At 31.6% G+C, this 26539-nt stretch overlaps 1 protein-coding gene across 3 annotated transcripts; it reads right to left on the bottom strand.

Annotated features, from left to right (window-relative positions):
- Positions 1 to 886: 886 nt before the first annotated feature.
- On the bottom strand, positions 887 to 25281 carry LOC126845731 (voltage-dependent calcium channel subunit alpha-2/delta-3). 3 transcript variants are annotated; one of them, XM_050584586.1, is made up of 28 exons: positions 24880 to 25281; positions 15878 to 15959; positions 14781 to 14891; positions 12282 to 12465; positions 10860 to 11000; positions 9552 to 9823; positions 9372 to 9482; positions 9065 to 9254; positions 8421 to 8557; positions 8274 to 8360; positions 8127 to 8207; positions 7959 to 8033; positions 7781 to 7876; positions 7641 to 7712; positions 7363 to 7504; positions 7243 to 7288; positions 7028 to 7167; positions 6915 to 6965; positions 6515 to 6608; positions 6295 to 6339; positions 5002 to 5106; positions 4816 to 4928; positions 4526 to 4668; positions 4184 to 4435; positions 3988 to 4105; positions 3146 to 3497; positions 2814 to 3015; positions 887 to 2709 (listed from the first exon to the last, which is right to left on the bottom strand). In XM_050584586.1, the coding sequence occupies exons 1-28, from the start codon at positions 24999 to 25001 to the stop codon at positions 2614 to 2616; spliced, it is 3660 nt and encodes a 1219-aa protein (XP_050440543.1). In that variant the 5' UTR covers positions 25002 to 25281; the 3' UTR covers positions 887 to 2613. The 3 variants fall into 3 exon arrangements, with proteins under 3 accessions (XP_050440543.1, XP_050440544.1, XP_050440545.1); XM_050584587.1 differs by lacking the exon at positions 6295 to 6339 and adding an exon at positions 5709 to 5741; XM_050584588.1 differs by lacking the exon at positions 6295 to 6339.
- Positions 25282 to 26539: the final 1258 nt, after the last annotated feature.

Here is a 26539-nt window from a genome sequence, read left to right as displayed (position 1 = left end):
AATAATTGATTACCTATGGCGTGTTGTAACACATTTTACACCTTCTTTCTTTCCTAAAATAGACTGCGACCCCTCACGGTTCCCAGGTAGACATGTCCATTATCATCCAGTATACATTATTGATGGTGACACGGCAAAAGGGTCTAAGCGACATATTTCATAGTTTTCAGGATAACCATTAAACGTTTTTTTGTGATTTTACTATTTTTGTTTTTTAAATTTATATTAGATAAAAACGTTAAACATTTTTTTTACAATATTTTCAGTTCTCTATTAAATTAAAAAAATACAATATTTAACTGTTTTCTAACTAATAGGTATAAGCTTTGCCATGTTATTTTTCGGTGCATTATATATATATATATTATTATATATTAAAAAAGACTCATTTGCCACTCCTTTATCTTCCGATTCAAGAGAACGGTTTACAATAGGTATGTATCGTTTACACACGCACATAAAATAAAATTGTTGCAAAATCAATCATTGGACCTTTTATATCATTTCTACCTCTTGTCGTATAATTAATTGTGCTTGATATTTCAAGTGATGAGAAACGAAAATAAATGATATACATATGATAATAAATAATAATTATAAATATTTATTATAAAAAAAAAAACATAAGAGATCTTACAGATTTTGGTAGATTCGTTATATGTTAAAATTAAATTACATATTACTGGAAGACATAAGTTATACACACGTATAGATATATATATATATATACTTGGGTATTTTATAGTGAACATTTGTACAATAACACTCGTTTCCCGTTTTACACATTGTTAGTTTTAAAAATTGTTTATTCTTAATACATAAATTTTATATAACAGTACAATAGGTATTAAAAAAAAAAAAAAAATATTACAGGGGCAAATATTATAGGGTAAGTATAATAAAGTGTAATAAGTGTATTTACATTCTAACATGTAACATAGAGAAATTATATTATGCAGAAATCTAAAACGAATTCAAGAAAAAACAATGTTTAAAGGCTGTGATAAAACAATTACTAACAAATATCCGTGTAAACATAACATTTTTTAAATTATTATGGTCATACAATAATTTATTATTATTAACTATAACTAATAGATATTATTCTACTTAACTACTAGTTAAAAACAATTTTCCTAACGTTTCATTGAATATACTAAGTTAAACAAAAAAGTGGTGTACTATTGTACGGTTAATGTAAGAGGACTATTTAATTTTGTTGGGGTATATTTGTTATAAGCGGAACTCGTAGAAACACATACCGTACTTATACTTATAACAAAACGTTATTACGAATATCAAAATCATTAGGCATATATACAAAAAATTATATTTTATAATGAACTAGTACTTAGGTAATAGTATATATGTATATTATTTATAAATATTCAGATTAATCTCTTTATTAAAAAAAAAACGATGGTGTAATTTCATACTAAATTTTCGTTAGAATTTGAAAGTTGAAAAGTAATATGTATTCAAAATGTAGTATAAAGCGAGGAATTTCTTTTAGCAAATACATATTTTGACAGAATAAAAATATAACAATAAAATATTATTTTATCAATAAATACATTTTTGTCAAACATCCTTTTTTTAAAACTAATATCGATATCTGACAATTTAATGTGAGAAATATGTTCGGTCTTTTCAATAATCTTAGTAGTTTGTTTTACGTAGATTACAAAGCGCATATAGATACAAATTTGACATTTTTTTTTTTTTTTAAACATTCATTTATATTGTGTATAAGGGTTTTAATTTAAATTGACATATGATATTCATAAAGTATTAAACAGTTAAGAATATTATCTTATATAAAATTATTAAACAAAAAAATGTGGTTTCAACTTTCAAATATCCACATAATTTATTACAAGTTATGTAATTTTAATATTTTAATTCCTTACATAATGATATGCGCTCTATATACTACTAAACTTAGCTATTATTTTCAGACTCTTTATAATCTTGCTACTCAAGTAAAAAATATTTCATTAAACAGATAGTTTATAGTTAAAATGTATGTAGTATAGTAGTATTACATTTTAGACCGAACAACCGGAAAACAACTGATTTATTTATAATGTCCATTTAAATGATAATCGTACATCCATATGCCAATATTATCATAATTAGTAACGTAATTTAACAATTATATTCACAACATCAATACCCACTAATACACAGTTTTTCTAACGGAAAACCCATAGGGCAAATACATATTAAAAAGTTATTGTCTAGTTTATCTATCATTAAATTCAATTAATTTTCTTATTGATTAATTTGTATTTACAAAAATATTTTGGTAGTTGGGTATTGGTATTTAATAAATTGGAAGACCCATAGTAACATAAAAATGTATCAACACGCAAGCCGGTAATTATGTTACTTATGCATTACAAAATTATAGCAACGTGGCTGCTCTGTGAGCGTCAAAGAAAAAATATCGAAGGCGTTAAGAATCTTAAAAATGTAATTATTATACCATCAAATTATTGTTAATTGTTTTTTTAAATAAAAATATGAATATATTACATACATTTTTTCCATAAAAATATAAATCGTTAAAAATGGTGGCGCTGAACTCGTGATTCAGCCATAGTACGACGATCACGTTAACCATATAGCAGTAATCATACATAGGAAGACCAAGTATGAAGTAACTAATAATATAGAGCTGGAACCGCATTGTTTTATCTCGATTTCCTGGAATTACAATAATTATAAATTTTGCAAAATGTAACACAACTTTCTTATTACATTTTGTGTTTTATAGATATTTAATAAACATATTAGTACACTGTACATACTTCTGGATGGTAGTTAATGCACTTCCCAGTGCGTCTCCTGTACTTGTTTTGATCTTGACAATTATATACTGGCTGTCCGGACTCATCGGTTTCCCGGACTTCTTGCGGGTCGATGTTAAGTTGTTTACTACCACATGGACACAGCGTGTCTACTACTAGCAAAATAAGATTGCTATGTGGGATTTTTTGTACGCTGAATGGCCTAGAAAAAATAAAAACTAGTTGATAAATGTTTCAGAAAATGCATAACAACTCTTATAACTAAAATCTAAATCATTGTTGACAAATCAAGTACAATTTGTTGTGCTACAGAAATAACGAGTTTTGTGTACCGTTCACATCCAGTCGCATGACAGTTGGTCAGTTTTCCTTTAAGCGGGTTAAACGATCCGCTCATGTTAAGTCTATTAGGTTGTAAAACATAAAGATCGACTGCCTTCTTGCATGTCCTGGTGACCCCTGGCTTTGTATAGTTGTATATGGGGCTAAAATGTTCGGTGTTCTTCATACTTGGAACGTACAAAGGCGGATGCGAAGGTATATTATCTTCATAGTCATTTTCAGAATCTTCGTTCTGTTGGGTCTCGCTTTTTACAGTAGGTTTCTCCTCTTGGTCCGCAGGTTTTCCTTCGTTCGGGAACACATCTTCGTTTGGACCCACGTCATAGTCCGCATACGCTGGCTCTTAATAATTTGATTACAGTTAACACGTAATTGTTTAAAGCTTAAGTTAATTTAGTATTATTGACACTAAACAAATAGGTATTAAATGTTTGAAGAGCGAGAAAAATTAAATTAATTAAAATATGTCGAGATAATTCGTGGATAAATTACATTTTACAAGGATTAACACAAAGAGTATAGGGCGGTGTGATCGAGGTGGATAAGAACTAAGATGACAGTGTGGTCTTACACAATCGTTCTTTTGACTCTATAGTTTTAGTTCCCTTTTAACAACGAACATTTTATACCATTCTATTTCAACCTTATAGTTATCGATAAAATCTCCATTCAACTTAAAATGATTCCCTTTCCTATCAACTATAAAACAAATCTATGATAAAATATTAAAAAATATTGTTTTTTGAACAAATGTAGCAATCCCCTTTTAAAATTTAACGATTTGTATTGTATGTAGTTTGATTTAAATTGCTATTTAGTAGTCTCTTCTTACCATCGCCCTGTGCGTAAATCCAGTTGGGAAACATAATGTGATAGATGTGACTCTCGATGGCCAACCACGTCAGACGACTTAGTAGCCATTTTACGATCCAGGCTACTGGTTGGAAAGGCTAAAATATAATTGTATTGTAAGTGCAACGAATATTTTATTCTCGTTTCATCTGTTTATTGTTTTTTTTTTTAATTACTCGAAGCCCAGTAGCAGAATCGCTTTCCGGTTCGACTCCGTTGTGGCATGCGCCTTGGTTGTCGACAACTGTTATTTTTTTGTAAATGCCATCTTGGACTAGCGAATCCATGATTGTGCCGTCGGTTTGCCCAAAGAATTGACCAGTGTGGTGTGACTGTTCAGATATTATGATGAATCCATTGTTGTCCAGCACATAACAATCTAGGTCATCTGAAGCGCAAGTCTTTTTGCATCCTGTCATTCCCGTACACTGTATACGAATATTGAAGTAAATATTATGTATATTTTGCTTAATCAATGTACGAATATTATAAATCTCGTATGAAATAACGATATTTACGGCTGAGGTTATGTTGATAAAATGTGATGCGATTGAAGAATGCTGAAACTGTATTCCAACAACAGCAGCCGCTGCTCGATGACCTTTGTTTTCTACAAACATTGCATGGGTTGCTGTGATCAGTGGTCGATCAAGTCCCGCGCCTAAAAATGACAAGCCTTTACAATTTTTTTACTCCACTTATTAGGTTTAAACGGTCATTGATCAATTATTGTATTATAGATTTGCAATAAAAATAAATAAAAATGAAATTATTTCTATATAATGAGTTAAGTGTAAAAATGTATAACCCGAATTAAACGGCACGGAAAACGTAAAGCTTTCTGGTTCAACGTTGTGCTGGTCGATGGCTCGTTTATACCACACTTCATCGATGGCCCTGCGATTAGTCTCGCTGAAATGTCTGAAAAACGGTCAATTCGAAAAGGTTACTATTATAGAAAGTTTTCGGTCGATAAGCCATTGGCATGACTTACGGATCAGATCCCTTATTGGTGTTGATCCCGTGGTCTCGCCACCTTAGTAAACCACTTCTCGTAGCAATAAACGTAAGTGTGACGCCAAACATGTGATGGCCTTGGCTGAGGTTACGCATTAAAATAAAAACATAAACAAATTAATATCAAAAGAAATAATACAATTTAACACACAAACTGAAAATTATGTATATAAAACAAGAACTGTCAAAGAAGCCATGTGATAACTTTATTTTAACAATAGTTTTTCTGTTATAAGATTTATAGATTTCAAAACTATAAATATAAATTATATTAATTCCTTAAAAATATTAAATTACTTCCTTGACGTTCAACTTAATCTTATAGAAGTATAACGTGTGTTTATAATCAGGGATACCCTATAATACCGGCTTACCTAATCCGCTGCGTAAGTATTATTAAATAAATTGATCGGGGAGGAACACGGTTTATACAAGTAAAAACACAAATCATTTGATAGTGAAATATATATATATATATATATATATACATGTATAATATATTTATATACATATACATTTATTTATGTGTATTTTTCCACTGTTAAAAATATATTGCGTGACCGACATAATATGCCGATATCTATATAGTGGAATATATTTTTTTTTTTCAAAAAACATGTACAATATCCATCTACGATTTAGCACAAACAATATGCGCGTGTGAACCACGCATATCTACTTTACCTGTGCAGAAGTGCCATTAGTGTGGCTATGGGGCTTTAATAAAATGTAATATAAAGGTTAGTGCAATTAGTTTTGATTAGGTGCAATTACACAATGATTAAAACATACATATTTATCATAAATAATGCCAGTAAAAATATAAATAAAAGATATAGTCGAGAAATAGAATTTTCAACGTTCAATTCTAATGTTTGTTATTACTTCTGTCTGTTATGAATTAATGCTGTAATAAACACAGCATTGTTTACTCCATAATGTATATATTATATTGTTTTTCAAATATTTTATTTTTTCTTCAAATTTAAAAATGAAAATTCTATTTTTCGTCAATATATATATATAATTGTAAACATGCGTTAAAAATATATCGGTGCAAGTACATAGTATAATACAAATTCAACATAAAAACGTGAGAGTACACAAATATAATAGTTAGTATAACATAGCGATAATTATAGTGATATATATATATATATGTAGATTGTAGAGTTATCATACAAATATAATAATAATATATTGTGCTTAAATGTGCGTTCGAAATCCGTGTACCTAATCAAACAGATTCTGTTTTCAAAACATAAGTTACCTATTTTTTAAATTTTGCATTCTTAATAACGAATTTGAAAATTTTCTGAAAATAACATTTTTAAAACGCTGTAGATCACTATATTTTATGAATATTATAAACATTTTATTTGTGATAACTTTCATTTTTAACTTGGCGTTCAAGTAATAACCGAGATAAAAATAAAATTATAATTATGACAAATGTTATTAAGAGACATTTTTTTCAAACAAAAACTTACTGTTTGTCAGCTTTAGATATTTGAATGTTTAGTTGTTCAAGACTGTCGGTAACAAGAGCATCAAATACCAACGACTGCAAAAGATTCTTGTCACCTGAAAATAATCGACGCACGTGGTCAAAAAGAACAATGTCATCTAAGAATTTATAATTTGAAAAAACCTCCCATGTGCCAATTTCACGATTTTGAGGTTTTGGTATCCCTGGATAAAGAAAAAATAAACTACCATATGATAAAATCTCCAACTTTCTATCTCCATTGTAGAATAAATAAAAAAAAATATATAATGACACCTCCTATGTGTTACCTACTATAAATCGTTTTACACGTTTTAGTGTCTCCTGAACAATTAGGTTTTAGCATATGGGAGTTTTTTTCGCGACAACGACGATCTACTTACAGTAATGTGAATCTTTTTCTTTTCGCCAAGTGTTGTATGCTTGATTTGTGTCTTAAAAAGTTTAAAAAAAATTATATTATAACAGCCAACGGGTTTTTGACTAAAATAATTACTCATATCCTTTTGCGTCATTCGTGTTCTCAAAGACATCCATTTCCAACCGGGTTTTTTCGACCTGGACAAAAAGTGTAAAACTCTATCTTCGGGAGTTTTGAAAGTGTGGTCATTTGCATAGTTATACTCGCAGTACACCCTGAATTAAATTACAATCATTATAGAAAATAAAGATCTTTCTACACATTAGTTGGTAGTTTGTTATTTTACGTACCAATCCGGGTGAACTTTCCAATGTTTTCCTTTAAAATATTCGGTAACTAAAACAATTTATTATTAAATATTTTTATTACAAATAGTATTATTTGTAATACTGTTATCGCGTTTTACTTACTATTGAACTGAGTTAACTTTATCTCCTCTTCTCCGAGCACTTCGTACATTCCATAACCTTCTGGTAGAGCAATGCCTAAAGTAAATGGAGTGTCTTCGATAGGATGGTAGAAATATTTGTATTTCCTTGTGGTAACTCGCCTCTAAAAATGTTTATTAGAGTTAATTTTTATTTATCTTTTACATAGGCGTTAAGTGTATAAGAAATATGTAAGCGTATAGGTATGTATAATATAGTTTAAAGTATATAACTCCTTAAATATAGTTTATGGATTTTACCATGTTATCCAAATGGTTTTTTACTTTCATCTGGGTTTCACCTTCTCGCTGTTCTATCATTTCTCGTCTCAACTAAAACAAGCATTGAATTGGTAAACAAAATGGTTCTACCATTATTTACAAACAAATTGTATGCTCACTTCAAGTAACAGAGTGTTATTGTTGATGTCCGCGTCCGGCAGCTCTATCTCACTCAGGTCGACCGTCTTATATTGAGGTCTGACCGAGTCGGATGGCTATGTAAATAAAATGTACAGTTAATTATATAAAATATCTAAAATCATCCATCAACCATTAATAACTAATAAGAAACCTTACCGTCGGACGGAAATCTGGGTGATAAAGGACGTGTCCATTATTGTCCACTATAAAAGAGTAACCATTGGCGCCAAGCTAAACAAATTTAAAAAACAACGGATATAACAAATTAATGACCTTAATTGTGTTAGTGTTTATTGATTACTGTATAATTAATGGTATGATTACCTTGTAGGCCGGTACGAGTTTTTTCAAGTCAGAAATGTAAACGTCCATACCGACCACGCCCAATAAATTGGCCACTCGTTCCTGTGGAAATCAAATTCAATTATTGACACGTTAAAAACCTTTGTAAATGTAAAAACATTGTCTTACCGAATAGTTTCTCTTATCAAAGACGGGAGCAGACACAGTTGTCATGAGTCTATTGTCCACGCTGTCAGTAGCCTTCAAGTTGTCTACCTGTATAAAGAATAATAAGTAAGTTACATTCGTTTTTGTTTTGTACAATTCGAGTAGTACTTTGCTTGCTACGTAAACGGGTGACCAGTAAACCGGATGTTCATTTTGATACATGACCAAAGGTCTTGCCATTACGAGCACGTGGTTTAGTACTTTTTCGCGAAGATTCTTCTGATCTTCGATGTGTTCGAAATAACCTGAAACGCATACAAGTATATTTCTCTTAATTATAAAGACAATCAGTGTCACAATTATTTTTATTAAAACAATGAATGAAAAACATCATTAATCTATAATCAACATAGAAGACGTTAAATCCAAGAAAATAAAGATTAACTGGAAACCTGATTATGATTAGACGTGATAGAAATATAAAGGATTGTTTTAAATAAATACGAGGACATACATTACCAGACACTACTCAAGTTCAAATGTTTTTATAATATTATATAAAAATAATTTTAAAAGTATTATATTTTTGGCCAAAAAATATGATAAAATATTTTTTAAATATTTTAAAACATTGAAAAAATATTTCGGAGACATTTTTGCTGCCTGGGCTAAGTACAAATGAAGTTAGATACCAAAATTAAACGTAAAAGTTGTTCAGAAATGTTAAAGATACAAATAGAAATTAACATTGCGCATCTTTAAGACTTAATTTTACTTTAAGATAACTCAGTTATATTTATAATATATTGTACCTTTATTGTTACAAGCAATCCACTTCATGTCAGGCGCGTTCGAATCATCTTTGCCTACTAAATAAGTGAATACTCTTACTGGCATGTGCGGTTTATTGTGCTGTAAAATCTCTTTATATGGACCAAATGGTCCATCACTAATAATCAGTATGGCTTGATTACACTGGCTCCCCTGTCCCGTGCGATTAAACTATAATATAAACACGAGAGAAAAACGTGTATAGTTATGATATTGTACGTATTATCTAAGAATAAGTTGTCAGTTTCAAGGGTAAACCGTTAGTTGATTAATTAATATATTATGTACTTTGTGTAGTATGTCAAACGCACGAGCTAGAGCACCGGTAAAATTGGAACTACCAGTAAACTTTGATTGCGCTATGGCCCACCTCAAGTCTCTTAGATTTTTCTCGTTGGCCTGAAAACACGAATACGAGACATATATAATATTATTTTTTTAATTAATGAAATAAATTCAAATTATTACCTGGACGATGGTTTCTTTGAAACACGGCACTATTTCGTAATTCATCGACTCCAAAGACAAAACGTTTACAAAATCGTTGGCTCCCAGGGTATCCAGCGCGGCCAGAGCCGTCGCCCTCACCAGGCTAAGTTTGTAATCTGACAGTGCGATCGAGAAATCGGCTATGATAACTATATCTTTGGAGCTAGTTGCTGCCTCTACAAACCAAGGGTTTAACCGAAAATCGTACAATGCTGCTGGCGAGAGTCCCGAGTATGCGGGCCACCTCAATGCTGTTGAAAACACATTGTTTAATTAAAAAAATTATATACTTATTTTTTTGGATAATGTAACTCATACCCGACGTTCGTTTTTGTTAGTTAATTGTTTTATTAAGCTTAAGTTAATATTTAAAAATTACATAAAAAAAAAATCGATATTAATCAGTAAAGAATTAAAATAAACGGGTTTTAAATGTTTTATAGTATTTTAGTAGAAACTAAAAATGTGTTATTTTTGTAAATATTCTGAAGTACCGACAATGTAATTTAAAAGTGTAAATATTTTATAAATGTTTAGTTGAGATTTGGTCAATAATATTAAGAGTATAGTATTTGTTTGGTGTTAAATTTCGAGAAAACAAAATCATGTATATGAAGGACACAGGGGAAAAACGGTAGTAGTCACATTATGAACATTTTAGAGTATAGCAAAAACAAAGTCCGTGAATTCCTCTTCCTCTTACATAAGATTAAAAAAAAATCACATTAAATGCAATTCTAATAAAAATTTATTTATTTAAACAATCTATTGACATACATAAAAAAAATTAATGGAATAAATTGAAGAAAAAAATTATTCATAATGTGGCTACTCCCGTTTTTCCCCTGTGCCCTTCATATGTTTTCATTAAGATTTTCAAAATAATATTTACAAAATATTATTGAAACATTCGTTTAACTCATATTTGTTTTTTCTTTAAACTACAATGTAAACAAATTTTACTGCTGCATGGATAATGTTTTTTGCTATGTGTATTTTAAAATTCAAAGAATTAGAAAATTTATATATTTAAAATGATAAAACAAATGTAAGCTGGGGATCCCGGAATTGGACATGTCACGCAAACAAATCGTTTATGAAAATGTTATGAAGAAGGGTTGATATAATATTATTATTGCTTTTATACAAAAATAGAAAAAAAAGTCTACACTTGGCAACGCCTGGTCCCGGCTTATTGCATTGCGGTCTATTAGATTTGAACTCACGACATGAATGTAGCGAAATTGCCTACTTAAAACGCCGGGCTAGGCCAAAACGGCAACTTACTTGGGAACCGTCTCAGGGTCCCTTTTGTACTTCCGAAATATTGCCATGATAGCACGGGGTCCATTTCATAATTGCTGACAAATATTGGATCGAGATTGCTGGTCCAGTCCATCTCTCGCAGTACGGTTTCATCGACCGTGGCTGAAAAAATAAAATAAAATTCCTAAATATATTTTATCTTATAAAGCAACTTAACCTACTACAAATTACTCTTTTAATAGTACAGATATTTCAAAGGAAAATATTTACTACACTGTCTACTAAAGTTAATACAGTTATTGTTGCCTTATAATTATTAAGTTATCGACAATTGACTATTATAATATATTTTGTTAAAAAACATTTTAGAAATATTTTCATTTTTTGGTACCATGTAGTGACAATTTTCGCAAAATATGGTTAAATTGGTTTCATTCACCTGATTAATAGTTTTAATGAATAAAAAGTCAAGTGGTAAAACTTTGTAAGAAGCTGAGATACCATGTACGCGTGAATAAGTTTTTTTCGTGATATCGTCAATCGAAATTTGAGGAGGTTAAGCAAACAACTCTATATGAACCAAAAGACTCTCACAACACGGTCAATTATTTATATATTTATATATTTGTATAAGAATTACAACTATAGCATTATTATAAATAATTATTCTATAACATTTAGTACGCATTTGTTTGTTGTATTAGTTATTGCTTGAGAATTAATAACATGTAATATAAGTTAAGATTCAAAGTTTCTTATAAAAAAATAAATGAAATAATTGTATACCTTTGTCAAACAAATGTTTTTGATTTTATTAAACAATTTCACTTAATCAGTAATTTTTATAAGAAAATTTGAATTTGTCAACATAAATATTAATTAATAAAGAATCCAACGATTATACATCCAATTTTTTTAATTTTAAATTATATAACTTATAAGTACCTAATGATAAAAAAACTTAATTTGACCTTATTTTAAAACAAATAGGCTATTTGTTTTAAAAAGTTCCAGAGCAAATAACTCGACCAACAAATTTGTTCGTAGCGTAAACGATAGTAAATTGTTTAAGCGAAATGGTGTTATTCTTTAGTTGTGCTCCAATTGTAACGGTTACATGTTGCTATCAAACAAGTAACAAAAGTCAGAAAATTATGGATAATGAAAAATTGGATATCTATGCTAAGAAACCAAAGTGGCTATAGCTATAGCTAACTGATGCCATTTCGGTTGTCTGATTGCAATGCATTTCTGCCATGCATACCGGGGTTAATGGTATGGGTCGCTGCTAAAAATCCCGGATGGTCACCCATCCGGCATCAAGCAGCAATGGACACAGCTTAACCTCAAGTGCCACGCGGCAGCTGAGGTGTCCACTGCGCCACATCGCCCCGATGTAAAGCCTTATATTATTAATCTTTAATAAAATTTCAAAAAACTTACTCTGATCTAAATAGGAGCTTTGCAATAGTACGCAGTTAGCGGTAGTATTAAACGCACACTGATCGTATCGGTCTACAGATCCGAGACTTCTGTAGTCTCCAAATTCATCATTCACGTATCGATCGCTTTTAATCGATGCGTCTTGTTGGGACAATGCGGATTGTTCACTTGCTTCCATTAATCTCTGAAAAAATATATTTACGACATTCATAAACCGTCACAATAAACAATACGGAAAAATATTTTGTATAAGTTTAAAGCATTGCGTCTTTTTGGCAACTAATGGCGGCGAAAAATGTTACGACTAGAATTTCTAGACACTAGATTCTTTTTTATTAATTTCCAACTCAAGTTCTTGTGGTATAAATATCATTTAAGCGTGTAGAAATATTGTCTCGACGGCGAGACCGAGTTGAGGTTAAGAATGAAAAAAGTTTCTAAATAGAGGCAAAACTTTCGAGACAGAAATAAATCAGAAACCCCTTTAAAACAACGAACGAAACTCGGTAGCGAATAATTCTTTTAACTTAATGCAGCGGTAAAGGTTTTGTGGTTCTGCAATAAACACACAAAACTCTATTCATTCATTGACCTGTGGGTATATGGTAATTGGTAATGCATATATCATGTTTGTTGTGGTACAGATTTCATGGTTATTTCTCTTTGTGTAGCATTTAAGACTATATTTATAATATTATTATTCATATATTTATTATTTTATATATACAGAGTGCGGCACGAGAATAGACCTATCTTAAAATAAGCTTTACACCATTAATTATTGAAAAACAATTTTTTTTATTAGAAACAAATTATGCCATGTTATTTGAAAATATTATTTGAGGAAAATGAGATATGTGAACTGGAAAATTAAATATATAGTTCTTCTTAGGCTTGGTGCCTTTTTTTTTATTACTAATCCTCTAGTCTGAAATACATTTACCAGTCTGCACGTACGTAAGCATAAACGCGGTGATCTAAACTCCAAAGTCCACAAAGACATAGTGACTAGTAATTATATAAATGACATGTCGTATAGAGTAGAATAACGCCCTCACCAACCTTCTACCAATCCTACAAAACTAGCATTATGCATGTCAAAATATATTCTATATAATATATAAATCTATATATAACTTATAGTTATAGTTTTCTTAAGAAAATACATATTTGCCCCAATTAACCGTATCTTTGTCTTTGTTTGCATGAGTTTATTTAACTCGCTCTTATACTCGAAAGGCCCGGACACCATGTTAATCTAGGAAAAACTTGAGCGACTTATGGTTATATAATATAATAAAATAATATTTAAAACACCCTTAACCATAAAACAATACACTCTCCGCGTATAGGTTCGTATTTCGCCAACAATGTTGTCATCTTCAGCGCTAACGACAGTGGAATTACAATATAAATGAAAAGTTTAATTCGATACATGGTTTCTAATGCACTAATACTACTGTTATTTATAAACTAAACATTGTACTTTGTAAAGTACACTGATATAATTCGTTATTTCAATATATTTGATTGCACAACATTGTTTCAAATTATAGAAACATCAATATATTTTTCAACTTTTGGATACGGCACTATATATGCTCCGACTATCATAACTTGTTAATGATGGTGAATTTATTGCAAGATGAATTATTGGAAGCAAATGCAAAATTCTACAGTTATGTCCTATGGGTGGGACGTTTGCATTGCCATAGAATAGGCGGGAACTCTGCGACAACGGTATAATTGCGGTTCTTATTATGATAATTATTATTACTTATTTGGGTCTGTGTCGTCGAGGTATAATTAATGCAAAATGCAAGCGTATAGTAATAATATGTTTATTGTACAAATCATAAGAGTTTTCGAAATGGGGAGGCGGTAAAACGACTTATGCAAATTAAATGGTAAAGAAACGAGAGATTTTAGGTCTGTGTGAAATGCTCTATAATAACATCTGTCAAACGGTTGGGGTGGTGGCAGGAAGAGGGTTTTGTTATTACGGGTGTTAAAACGGCGAGCACGGTTCTCATTTTCAGTCACGAATCCTGTTAATTAAATTCCCGACAACACGGAGTTGTGCACTGTGTGTGTGACAGTGTCTTCCTTACTCAGTCCTGCTTTTTCGGTGCCAAAATACCCGGTATCAAAAATATACACATGGTGTTCTTCAGTTTGTATGCGAGAGAGAAAGATGGTACAGGAAAGATTATTTTTATGACCCTTGGCTAACACGCCCATGCAGAAGGTTTCCTTGTCTTAATTGCATGTTCCGACCCACCATTACACTAAAGGGTTAATTAATGTTTGTTGAAATAGCCCACACATTAGGAAGCACACATAATTCCTTGAAATATTATACAATTAAAGCATTGACGACAATGACATTAAATACGCCATTTTTAGTTAATGAAACAAGAATACAAAAAAATACAAATTATATGGTTACTAAGAATTGTTAAGGGGTTTAAAACATATAATATATACAAAATAACTTACTAAAACAGAGTTGGTTTTAATGTCCATCAAGTTCTTTACTTCGGCCGCCAAGTCCCGAATGAGTAAAAGTCCATCTTTTCTTCGTACTTTTGCTTCTCTTTCCCGATATTTCTATAAAACATCATTTAATTATATTAATAATAATGATATTTATAATTATATCCCTAAATGTATCTCTTTATACAATATTATTGTTAACAAGGATTGTACAATTTAAGTCCGAGATGTGGCATTGGCTAAAAGCCAGATCCTGATTCTTCTTTTATCTACAAATTAATCAGCACATTTCAACATATCTAATAGAACCAGAACTTCTTAGTCAAATTATAAAATTTAAATCCACACACACTTTATTATCATGCCTATAGAAACATACCATTGTTAAGAAAATGTAAATACATTTCATAAAAGTTATAAGCCGTTAAAATTAGAAGCCTCAAATTCTTTTATGATAACTAAGTTAAAATATTGTTTTTATAATTTTTTTGGATTATTCTGTAAAAGTAATAATTTCTAATTATTTTTAAATGAATGGAGATAAATTATTTATGAATTACCAACGTGTAATTCGAAAGTTAATAAATTTAATACTTTAATGGTTCATTGGAATTTAATTGACCAATCACAATTCACAAGCCATCAAATTATATATAAAGAACTACTGAATAAGGGTCCGGATAAAGTTCCGAGCAAAAATCATATTTTGCTCAATATGTAAAAAAAAAGTTTTCCAGAATCAGACAATTTTTTTTTTTTAATTGACATAAGGCTTAGACTGCTAGGTCATTAGCCTGTAGTTTACATTTACATTTTTGTAATACAATATTGTACTTTACAGTTTATTGCATAGGTTTATTGATTTAATATATTTTTTAATGTTTTCACGTTGTTCTCTTTTAGTGCACTTTGAATGTTGTTTGGGTGGTTGAGTATGTGACGTTCGTTGTTGTAGTTGCTGCATTATATTATCATCAGTTCTAATATTATGTATATTGCATTCAGAACAATTATTACATAATATGCTACGAATATATACATATACATATATATATTTAAATAAAATATCCGTGGTATCTTTGGACATTTGGCACACTCACTTTTTGTATTTCGTGCATGTTTGTTATTTGTCTGCCAAACTCCCACAGGTCGACACCGAATTTCAATGCCCAATTTTTCACTCTATAAATAAAAACACACAAGTGTTAAAAAATAGCATATACAAACGTTTTTTAGCATAGTTTATAATATTGTTGGCTATTCATATGACTGTTATTATTCACGGTAAACTACCCATGCTTGTGATCATTTACACGAATCCATATTATACGTCATACGCACTTCGTGGGTGACTTATGTAAATGGGATCCCCCGACTACAATAAGCAATGACAACTCATAAGAAAAGTAGTATATCCAGTCTCATAAAATGACAAGAGTACCACAAAGTAATGGAAATTTACCGAACCGTGTGGTCAGTGGCGTATTTACGGGGGGGGGGGGATAGATCCCTCCCTTGACCTTATATTTTTTGTAAGACTAGGTATAAACAGAATCCCGAATTATCTGTATGGTGACCCGTGACATATTATTATTATACTGAAATATTTTTAACAATTGAATATAACCGTCAGTTAATAGCCGACACAAAAAACTTCAAAAGTCTATAATGTTTTAGAAAAAAATTAAGCTAAAAAAAAAAAGAAATGCTCTTACTATATACAACATCATACACTAAAAAATAAATTCTTATATTTTCTTTGCACTTCATTACTGAATCTTCATAACGGTCGTGATTATTACAATGGCGCTCGCGAGTCAAGTGTGTTTTAATTGTTTCATTACACACCGTCCGGCGTCAATAGTACGCGCGCTGTCGTAAAACACTATACAGTGAAGTTCATCTGTGTGTATTTAAACTAAGCCCCTATGTGGCCTGTATGCGAGGCCTTTTTTTAAAGTTTCTGCCGCTTTAACACGCAGAAAATAAAAACTAAAACGATTATTTATTTTTCTTTGGTTGAAATAATCGTTCTCTTTGTTCAATTATACGGACAGCTTGGGCATGTAGCAGTATCATCAGTAAAAACAAAACGTGGTTGTATATTATATATTATATACAGGCAGATAGTTCGGTAGCCGCCGTGCCGCCGCTGATAGACTATAATGTATAGGAAGAGGCATTAATCATCCTGACGATACGCCAGAAGCACGGGTGAGGTCAGAAGGGAGGTTTAACGTCTAGAGGGAGGGGTATGCGGTGATGAACGCATATATATATATATATGTATGTATATGTGTGTTTATATATAAAGAATAAAGATATAACCCAGGGGATAAGTAGCACTCATCTGTACGAAGTAATCTCTTTTTTCTTTCCCACTGTCTTCTATTCCCCCGTCGTCGCGACCCCTTAGCGTAATCTCTGGAACGTTCACTCTTTCTCATTACTATATCGGTATACATGCGTGCAAATACATCCCGTTTCGGAAGGGGGAGTCGACTCGGACCGGCCGTCGCACGGCCGAAGGCGCTAGTGTCTCCCGCTGCCATATCGATCGGTTTACAGGCCCCCGGATTTTGGTCGGCAATGACCTCCCTCGGTGGCAACGACCAAAGTAGGGGAAAAGTTTAGTTTTTCACAAAAGGTGAGTGCAGGGTGTAAGCGACCTGCACCGGACAGTCGCAACCGTCCACCCTTTCCCCGCCATCAATTTTATATCGTTAAGTTTGTTTTCGATCAGTATTACCTCCCAATCTTATTTTTAATGTAAAAATAAATTACACAACTCTCTCTCTCTCTCTCTTTGTGTGTACATAAATATAAATATATTATATAAATAATTGTGTTAATGTTATTATAACTTTGCACAGTGTAAACCTACTGTCTAACTCATATACCTAACAAAACAAAAGTAGTATTTTTTTTTTAAATTTAATTGGAGTTCTTCGAACTACGCATCACATTCACTTCATAATATATAGGTTAAGATAAAAAAGACTTAAAAAAAGTTCAACTATTTTAAAAATGCAAAAAAATTGTTTTCAGCATCAATTAGTAAAAGCTAAATACAGATTATATTGAAAAGCGAATACGCCTTCACTTAATAATGCCATCAGATTTCGTTAAAATCAACAATCTAGACAGGATAAAACGTATTCTTCATAGGTATGTTTAGGTTAGAAAACAATTAATGGAAAACGTCGGCGCTATTACAGAATAATCAATAATGTATCCATGTACAACGAGTCCTAATTTTGGATTAAAATAGTAAAAGTATGTACAATAGTTGGATCATTAAAATAAGATTTAGCCAAAAATTGTTTATACTGAATCCATAAAAAAAAAAGGAGTATAACTTTCTCTTAACTTATAATTATTTCCAAATAATAAGTTTAACTAAATTTTATATGTACGTAATTTGTATAATATATCAATGGACTTACCAAACGTACATATTACGCAGGGGCAGATAGGCATGATCTGACCAGCCCGGGAAAAATAAAATCTAAAGGCCCGCAAGATCATATCCAAGATCCAACAAAACCTCTTTTTTTTTTGTTAAGAAAAAATATAAATTATGATTTTACTATATCACTATATAATGGTATTATTATATTATTTTACTATACCACTATACCAGTGGCGCACTTTGAAATCGAATTATCAAATTTTTTTTTCGAAAAAATATTCCAACAGATCACTTAATTGACAATTATTTATAATTGTAGATTTAAATATAGATTTTAGTATTATTGTATTTATTAACTATTTTATTTGTATGTATGTACATTGTACAATATCGTCAATAACAATATTTTTCATCGGCCCATCTTCGTCAATATAAGTAGCGGCCCACCGGGAAAATCTCGGTGTCCCGGTGGGCCTATCCGCCCCTGATATAAAGTATAAATTAAAATTGTATTTTACATCTTAACTACCTACTGGAATCTAAAATGTTGGACACTCAAAACATAAGATTTATTCAAAATAAGTTTTACAACTTTTAATTATAAGATACCAAAGTAAACAATATTTTATTTTTATTTATTCATTAAATTTAAATGCACATACGGAAGTAGTTATAAGAGTTGAGTCAATACAACTCATGGTAATATCATATAGAGAACATGGTATAAAATAGCGTTATACGTTATACAATTTACGATCACGTGGCGTGACGTCTCTAATTTAATGTTAATTTGGTGATTTTAATTAAAAATTCCGAGGGATTACGAAAGAAGTTTGTTGTTTATTGATTTACTTGGACAGTCCTTGGAAATAATATAGGTACAGCATGCTTTTCCTTAAACTGCTTTATAATAATTAATACTATACATTTTTTAAATTAGTTGTGAATTATAATTACAATATAGGCGTAGAGAAAATAGAAATAGTTTAAGTGATTTTTCTAAATACTGACAATGTTAGGAAGAATAATAGGTACCTAACAAATATCCTGCCAAATGTTTCTACCGTTAGATAATTTTTTGTTAAATTATACCATAATCCTTTTTTAATTTTTTTTACATAGTACATCATAAAGAAATTAGATAGAAAGCAGAGGCGGTCCAGGGGGGGACTAGGGGCCGCCCCCCCCGCCCGTATTTAAAAAAAATTATATATTGTAATACATGCACTGTGATGAAGGTATTATGTTTCTAACCATTTGAACATTAATACAAGTATTAGCAACTCTACTGGTTAGCTCCCCCCTCCTAACCAAGTCTCTGAAGCTGCCTCTGAAAGAAAGAAATGCTTATGAAACGTAGTCCACCACTCAAGTAGATATGAGGAGAAGTTGTTTATTTTGGAGAAAATGTTGAGAAAAAAATATATGGACCCGTCTGAAATGAAGTTACTGGGAATATAAAAGAAAGAAAATGTAGATCTAGGAATATTGTACAAGAAGTCAAACAAAATAATATGATCCTTAAATTTTAGGTGTTTAAAATAAATTTACCACATGTTAAAATGAGTGTTCCTTTGAAATATACTTGTTAGTTGTTAGGGATGTATCTGGATAGCGCCTCGACATAATCGCATTAGCGGTAATAATATAAAGTAAAATAAGATTTATAAAGGGTAGACAAAAAAGTGGACTAAAAGTTGCAAAAAGTCTGAAGGCCTGTAAAGCAGAAAACCTAATTAAACCTTACTAATTGTGTGACTTCAACATTCGGTTACAATTTTAGAAGAGAGATGACATGAAAAAAATTGTAAAGAAAGTGCTTCTTAAACTCTCAACCCCTGTTAGCATTAAGTAATAATAGCATATAATTTTCAACATATTAACCATAAAGTAAGAAAAAAACAGATTAACGTTTATATGTTATCATAAGCTCAGAGTTTAGAGATATAAAAACTAATCATTTTTAAACTAATATTTTATTAGCTCATTTATTAATTCAATATAAGTTGAGATGCATAAAAAATGTGTATATTTGCATTTATAATATTAACTTTTATCAATTTTTATTAAATTTATGAGTGAAACTTGGATTAGGGATCAAGTCAAACGGAGTTCAAATATTTGGTAGCAAACATATTTAGCACTAATTATTTCAGGAGGTTAAGACTCCGAAGCCCTTCTATTTAGATTTTTCTTAGTAAAACAATTCTTCTCAAATTCAGGTAACCGTCAGTAGCACACCTCAAGTGTCTCCCTTTAGTTCAAATTTGAAGCCGAAAATAAAAAAACCACTCAGTAATCAATTTCCTTGGGGAATGGTCGCAAATTTTTAAATTAAAAAAAAATCTATGTACGATAATTGTATTTTATCCTTTATTAGAAATAATTTTCATGTAGAAGTAAAATGAAAAAAAAAATTCTTGTACCGTTAATAATACAGCAGTACACGATGACAGTTTATGTGTACGTCGAACGGCAGCATTGTCACTATTTAGTGGTAACAATACAATATATAGTTATAATAAAGGGTGATACAACTATACCGCACTACCGCCACTTCTATTGCTACCACTACAACTATTACTAGTATCACTAATACCCTCCCGACGTAAAAGATAAAATTTTATTACGGGTTTCGTAATGGCATCTGTTGCCCCCGAGCGGTTACAGGGTAATATTTTACCGATTTCGTTCATTATACGGGAGCGACGGTGGTGGTACACAAATAAATGCCCTTTTGGAAAACCGCCGGGGATCAAATTCAAGATAAAATTAATGGCGCACACTACACTGACTATAAGCCTGTATCCAGCTTTAGATTTTGCCCACACCCGCGTCTTCACCCACCCGGCAACCCCCCCTCAAATGTATTGACCTTCTAACCACACATCTAGTCTATTCAAAGCATTTTCTATTTAATCATCATAACTATGTACAATACTACACCATACACACGTTGTTTTAATGAAATACGCAAACATAAATGGTAGCAACTAGATTTAAAATTTTTTTTTTTTATGAAACTGATATCTCGCATTTTTTTTATTACCAGCGAAAACGGCACTATTGCAATCGTGTTCTTCAGAACTTCTTGGTTCAATTATTTTTTGGAGGCACTAAAGAAAACGTGTAGTAGCAGTTTAGTATAGTACATAGTATAGTATCAGTATATCAGTATATAGTATCAGTATATTAGTATTAGTTTTAAAAAATAACTTTTTAGCTCCGCATCAAAGCTAAAAAAAAAAATCGAGTTACTACCATTTTTGTTGTGGTAGTCGACTTAGTTCCCAATGTATTATTATTTATTATTAAAATGTTTATCAAGCTAAAATACACAATCTATCTACTAAAATGTATTTCCTAATACCCACAAAAAAAAAAATAAAGAGAAAAGTGTAATTGTTATATTAAGTGAAATAGCCACATATATATATTTGAATAAATTATTAAACGCAGTATAGTGTAATTAAAATACAGACTGGTCGATAACCAGTTTTTAATAAATAATTTTGGAGTCTTTACCATTTTAAATTTAGGACAGGTGTAGATATAAACAACATTATAATCTACCTCAACCATAGTCCATATTTTAAATGTGAATAACTCAAGACTGGAATAATAAAATTTAGTTATAGACCAATCATTATTTTTATTTATTATATTATTCTGCTTTTAATAAGCATGTTAAAAATGTTAGTTGCCAACTGATCTTTTAAAGTCACCCCTTAATCTTAACCATTAAAAAAATGTGTTTAACTTAAACATTAAAAACTATTTTTGATCATTTTATGCAGTATTGAGCTCATCTCAAGTCTGCCTTCCCTGAGACATTTCCAACTTTAGCCCTTCTTTGAATACCGTTCCTAAAATACATTTTAAGTATTCACAAGGCATGTAATGTGTTTTTAATTTATATAACTACTAATTATTACTTATTATATTATATTGATTATACGATTATCTCAAGTGCTCACAAACATATTATTTGATCATTGTTTGTATTACCAATAAAGGAAAAAAATTAGCATCATCATAATAGCCTAGGAAAATAAAAATTCAACGTTTATAGTGTCGAGAAACATATTTTAAGAAATTACAATAAACAGATAAAAAAATATTATCTTAATACTCAGTAGTTTTTTTTTTTGACACAGTTTACGGATTTTTTTTAATCAATACTTCGTAATTTGTATTATGTAATATACAGATATTCGAATTGTGTAGAAAGTGATTGGAAGAAAGCCGAAAGGGAGTCAAAAGTTGAAGTGGAAAAAGACGAAATCTTTCCCTTTTATAGCATTGTTAAATATATATTTCTCTTTACTCTAACGTTTTAAGTAACTTAAAAACGTTTTTTTTTAAAGCTTAATGACTAATGAGTATTTTATTCTTGAATGATGAAATTCAGTTTGTCTGAGTAAAATCATTCTTTACTGCCAAAGAGTTTTATTTCAAGGTGATGTGGAAAGATGTGCGTTTGGCCAAGACACAAATGGTAGAATGGAGGTAAGAATAACCTTAATTGTGTATGGCTGCATACAATTGGAACAATAGGTACATACAAATGCTAATTTCCCACACTCTGTAATATGGCTGAATCGTGCTTCTCAAAAATATCGTAGGCATACTTCTTTTTAATTAGTCGAAAAATGTCACGTGTTTTACAAATATATTCTCATTTGTTAATAGTGTTTATATGTATTTCACATTATTATAAAAATAAATTTCAATAAGTTTTGCTTTTCCACTTACGGGGTTCATTTTACTTTCAAAATTAAATAGTACTCTATCTTCTAACTTGTAATACAGTTAATAGTATGCATTATTTACTTTATAATGTTCAATATGCGGAATTGCTTAAGTACACTATACAATTGAATTCATTTTTCATTAATAGTAGTTAGGTCAGATGCCAAGTGGGTTTGTTAAGTACAATTGACAAGAAGGTGATGATAAATGAAACACTATGCGACAAGACATTGTGGCTTGTCGGTCGGGTAAGGTGTGGCGCAGTGGACCACTCAGCAGTCACTGCTTGATCCCGGATGGGTGACCACCCATGCGGCAATCATGCCATGTCCTCACCTCAGTGGCGTATTTACGGATATGGGGGTTGTACCCCCCCCCTCAGGGCCCTATCAGTACTCAAAAATATAACAGTCACACCTGATGAAGTACTCAATATTCTTTCACTGTCCTCAAGAAAATTAGACTTTGTTTTGTAGTTGAGAATCCAAAATTTTGTTTACGTGCAACATGTATATAATAATATGAATATATGTTTATATTGAACAGGCAAGGCTGTTAAATCTGCATAAAGATGAAAATATCCTAGATACGCTACTGCCCCACCTCACGAGTCACGTGCTTCACACCTACACCAACCCAACCAAAACAGTGAAATCCAGAATTGCGTGTAAAATACTGTCGCGTATAGTTACTTAACATTGCCTATTTACAGTTTATTTAACCTATGTTTACAGGGAAACACTCACCTCAATAGATTTACAAGAACGTGGGGCGTGGTCGTGATACGGCTCGATGTCTTGATATTTAAGTAGATAAGAGTTTGGACTTGTGTATAGTATAATAGATTAATATATACAAGTGATAAAATTACTATTTGTATAAAACTAAATGTAATAAAAAGTGTCACTTAAAATTTACCCGTAGATATCAATTCCTTAAAGATGTACGAGTTTTTGGCAACTTTACTAGGTCATGTAGGAAACAGATTTTTTGCTTTTTTTATGTAAAAAAATTGGGTTTTAATATTGAAAAAAATATCAAATTTCATTTATTTAATTAGATATCAGCTATTAGCCATATAAGTTATAAGGTATTACTAATACCTATGTTGGATAACTAATAAGTTAAACAATATTTTAAAATGCTGTTAATGTTTTTTCGATAATTAAATGTTATTAAATATGTTAATTGTATTTTTTCCTGTACTTAAATGTATTTTCTTTTTTAGCAACCATGAGAAATTTTGAATACGACGAGTTTTCCATAATATATTTTTTTGCGCATATTTTTATAATCAATTTTTGTTGGTAAAACTGATTAGTTCGAAGTCACTCCACATTTTTGAAGTCATCCCGTTGTACCTATAAGTGGGGAATGTTAACAAATATAACCAGCTATTCCCTTTTATAGCTAAGAAAATCTCGAAAAAGTTAACCCACATTTTTCCAAACAATTTTGACAGATTTATCTATAATTTAGGTAGTCAACAATTTGAAATTTCAAAAGATAATCGATAGATATAATACCCCCTTATGACGTCAATCAAAATCCTGAGAAAGATACCCCTACTATACTTTCGCTACCTATGGATAACTCGTAAGTCATAACAGATTCGTATCGAAGCGTTTCCTCCATAGGTACCTACTAATTCTTGAAACTAGTTTAATCTTTATATAATTAAACGACTGCTAAAATTTAAACTCGAGACACGACAGAATCTATCTACAACGTTTCCTCGTCTAAGGGAGGATTTTGTCTTTGTTTCACACTTAGTTTTATAAATACACATAGGAACTATATTGTACTAGATTTGATACTGCAATATTTTCCGTTCGCCTTTAAGTTGTCAGTAATTATTTGCGTTTTATGGTTTCGTCAGATATGGGTTATATTTCAATTACACAACGATAATGTTTAAGTATGTAGGCTTTAACTCACTCGTTGTGTGGTATATCCTCGGCCTGGGCTCGGACGACGTGCAAAAACAACGGTGCCAAAGCGACGGCCGCCAGAAAAACCAACGTGGTGGCTGCGACGGGGTAACGCGAATCACCGAACATGATGGAATGGATTTGTGCGTCGGTCAACAGGGACAAGTCATGCGGTTAATCCCGTACGGTGAGAACTGAGAACGCGCACATACACACAAAAACGTTACGTTTGCTAAAATTATTTTCGCGCTATTCCAGTGGCACTTAACGGTGTCGGCGGTTACGACGGTTACACCGGCGGTCGTTACACTCGTCCGTAAGCGACACGTCGTCGTCGTCAGCGGCGGCGGCGGTGGCGGAGGAGCGTTCGTCCATCGCGTAACTCGCCGTACGAGATTTGGTGAGTGCGCGGGCGCGCGTGTGTGTGTGTAGTGTACGCGTAGTAAAAGTATAATATTATATGGGAACCCGGCGTGCCGCGGCACCGGCGTAATACGCTGACGCCGTACGCCTGCGCCCGCCCTCGGGGATTGCCGAGAGTTTCATTTTATTATATTGATTCTGCAGACAGATGGGAGCCCGCCGCCTCCTCTATTGCCTCCGGGAAAGCGGACACCCAGTATCCTCATCCAACCTGTCCGCCGAGTGTCGAGATGAAACTACACTCCGCTCGTGTTCTCTCTTCTACCTCGCCGACCGCCCTCCAACACGACTGTGACGACAAATTGAACTCTGTATAGGAATTCTTATGTAATATTTATGTATATGATATTATGATCACTATGCGGTTCGGGGTGACAGCTATTATGGAGGAAAATAATAATACGTAATGAAAAAAACGTGATTAAAACGCGACAACCATACTTTAACCCTTCGTAAATGTTTTTCCATCATCTTTTGTGCGGAAAGAGCTATTTAATAACGCCGCGCCGTGGTGTTTGCGTTGATCGCAGTCCTTCGACATCATTTTAAATAGTGTGTAGATATACAATCACACTGCTTCCGGGTCCACATAAATGCTAACGTCGCCATAGCCTACATTATTATTATTATATTTTAATATTATAAACGGTTCGTGATTTTGCTTCGGATCATTGCCTTCCAGATACTCCTTTAAAAATACCTGCCTCGTTTCGTTTTGTTCAGACTTCAGGTTGACTGGGCGTCGGGCCAACGCTTGCATAATGAATTTCTTTTAGGGAGGTTACCAAAAAAAAAAAAAGGAAAACAAATAACTGCGGCCAAACAGTTCTGTCGTCAATCTTAATCCACACCTTCTAACCCTACTCAGGCAGATAACGACCACTCTACCACTATACTGAGTACCTAGTTAGGGAATTGAACATTCAAAATAAAAAACTCCCGTTGTAATTTTCATTTTAAAATCTGAATTATACCTATTTATTTTGACTCGGGACTAGTCTATTGCAACATGCTTTTTTGGTGATTCATAAATCAAAATTGAAACATTCGCTGTGGCCTGTGAGATGATGAATATATATATATATATATTTATTTATTTATTATTATTATTTATTGTATACGGGCTGGGCCCTTTTTACATATATATACATGCATATTTGTACACAAATGAAGAAAACATTAAACACACAACTCAACAGCAACTTATAAACTATAAACAAAACTTAACATATTTAACAACAAAA

Source organism: Adelges cooleyi, unplaced genomic scaffold, assembly GCF_023614345.1.
Source record: "Adelges cooleyi isolate 19-005CV unplaced genomic scaffold, UGA_ACOO_1.1 ACOO_flye_CR_arks_rails_tigmint_CR_PRNA_8, whole genome shotgun sequence".
Taxonomy (NCBI): Eukaryota; Metazoa; Arthropoda; class Insecta; order Hemiptera; family Adelgidae; genus Adelges; species Adelges cooleyi.
This window is presented reverse-complemented; position numbering and strand designations above follow the sequence as displayed.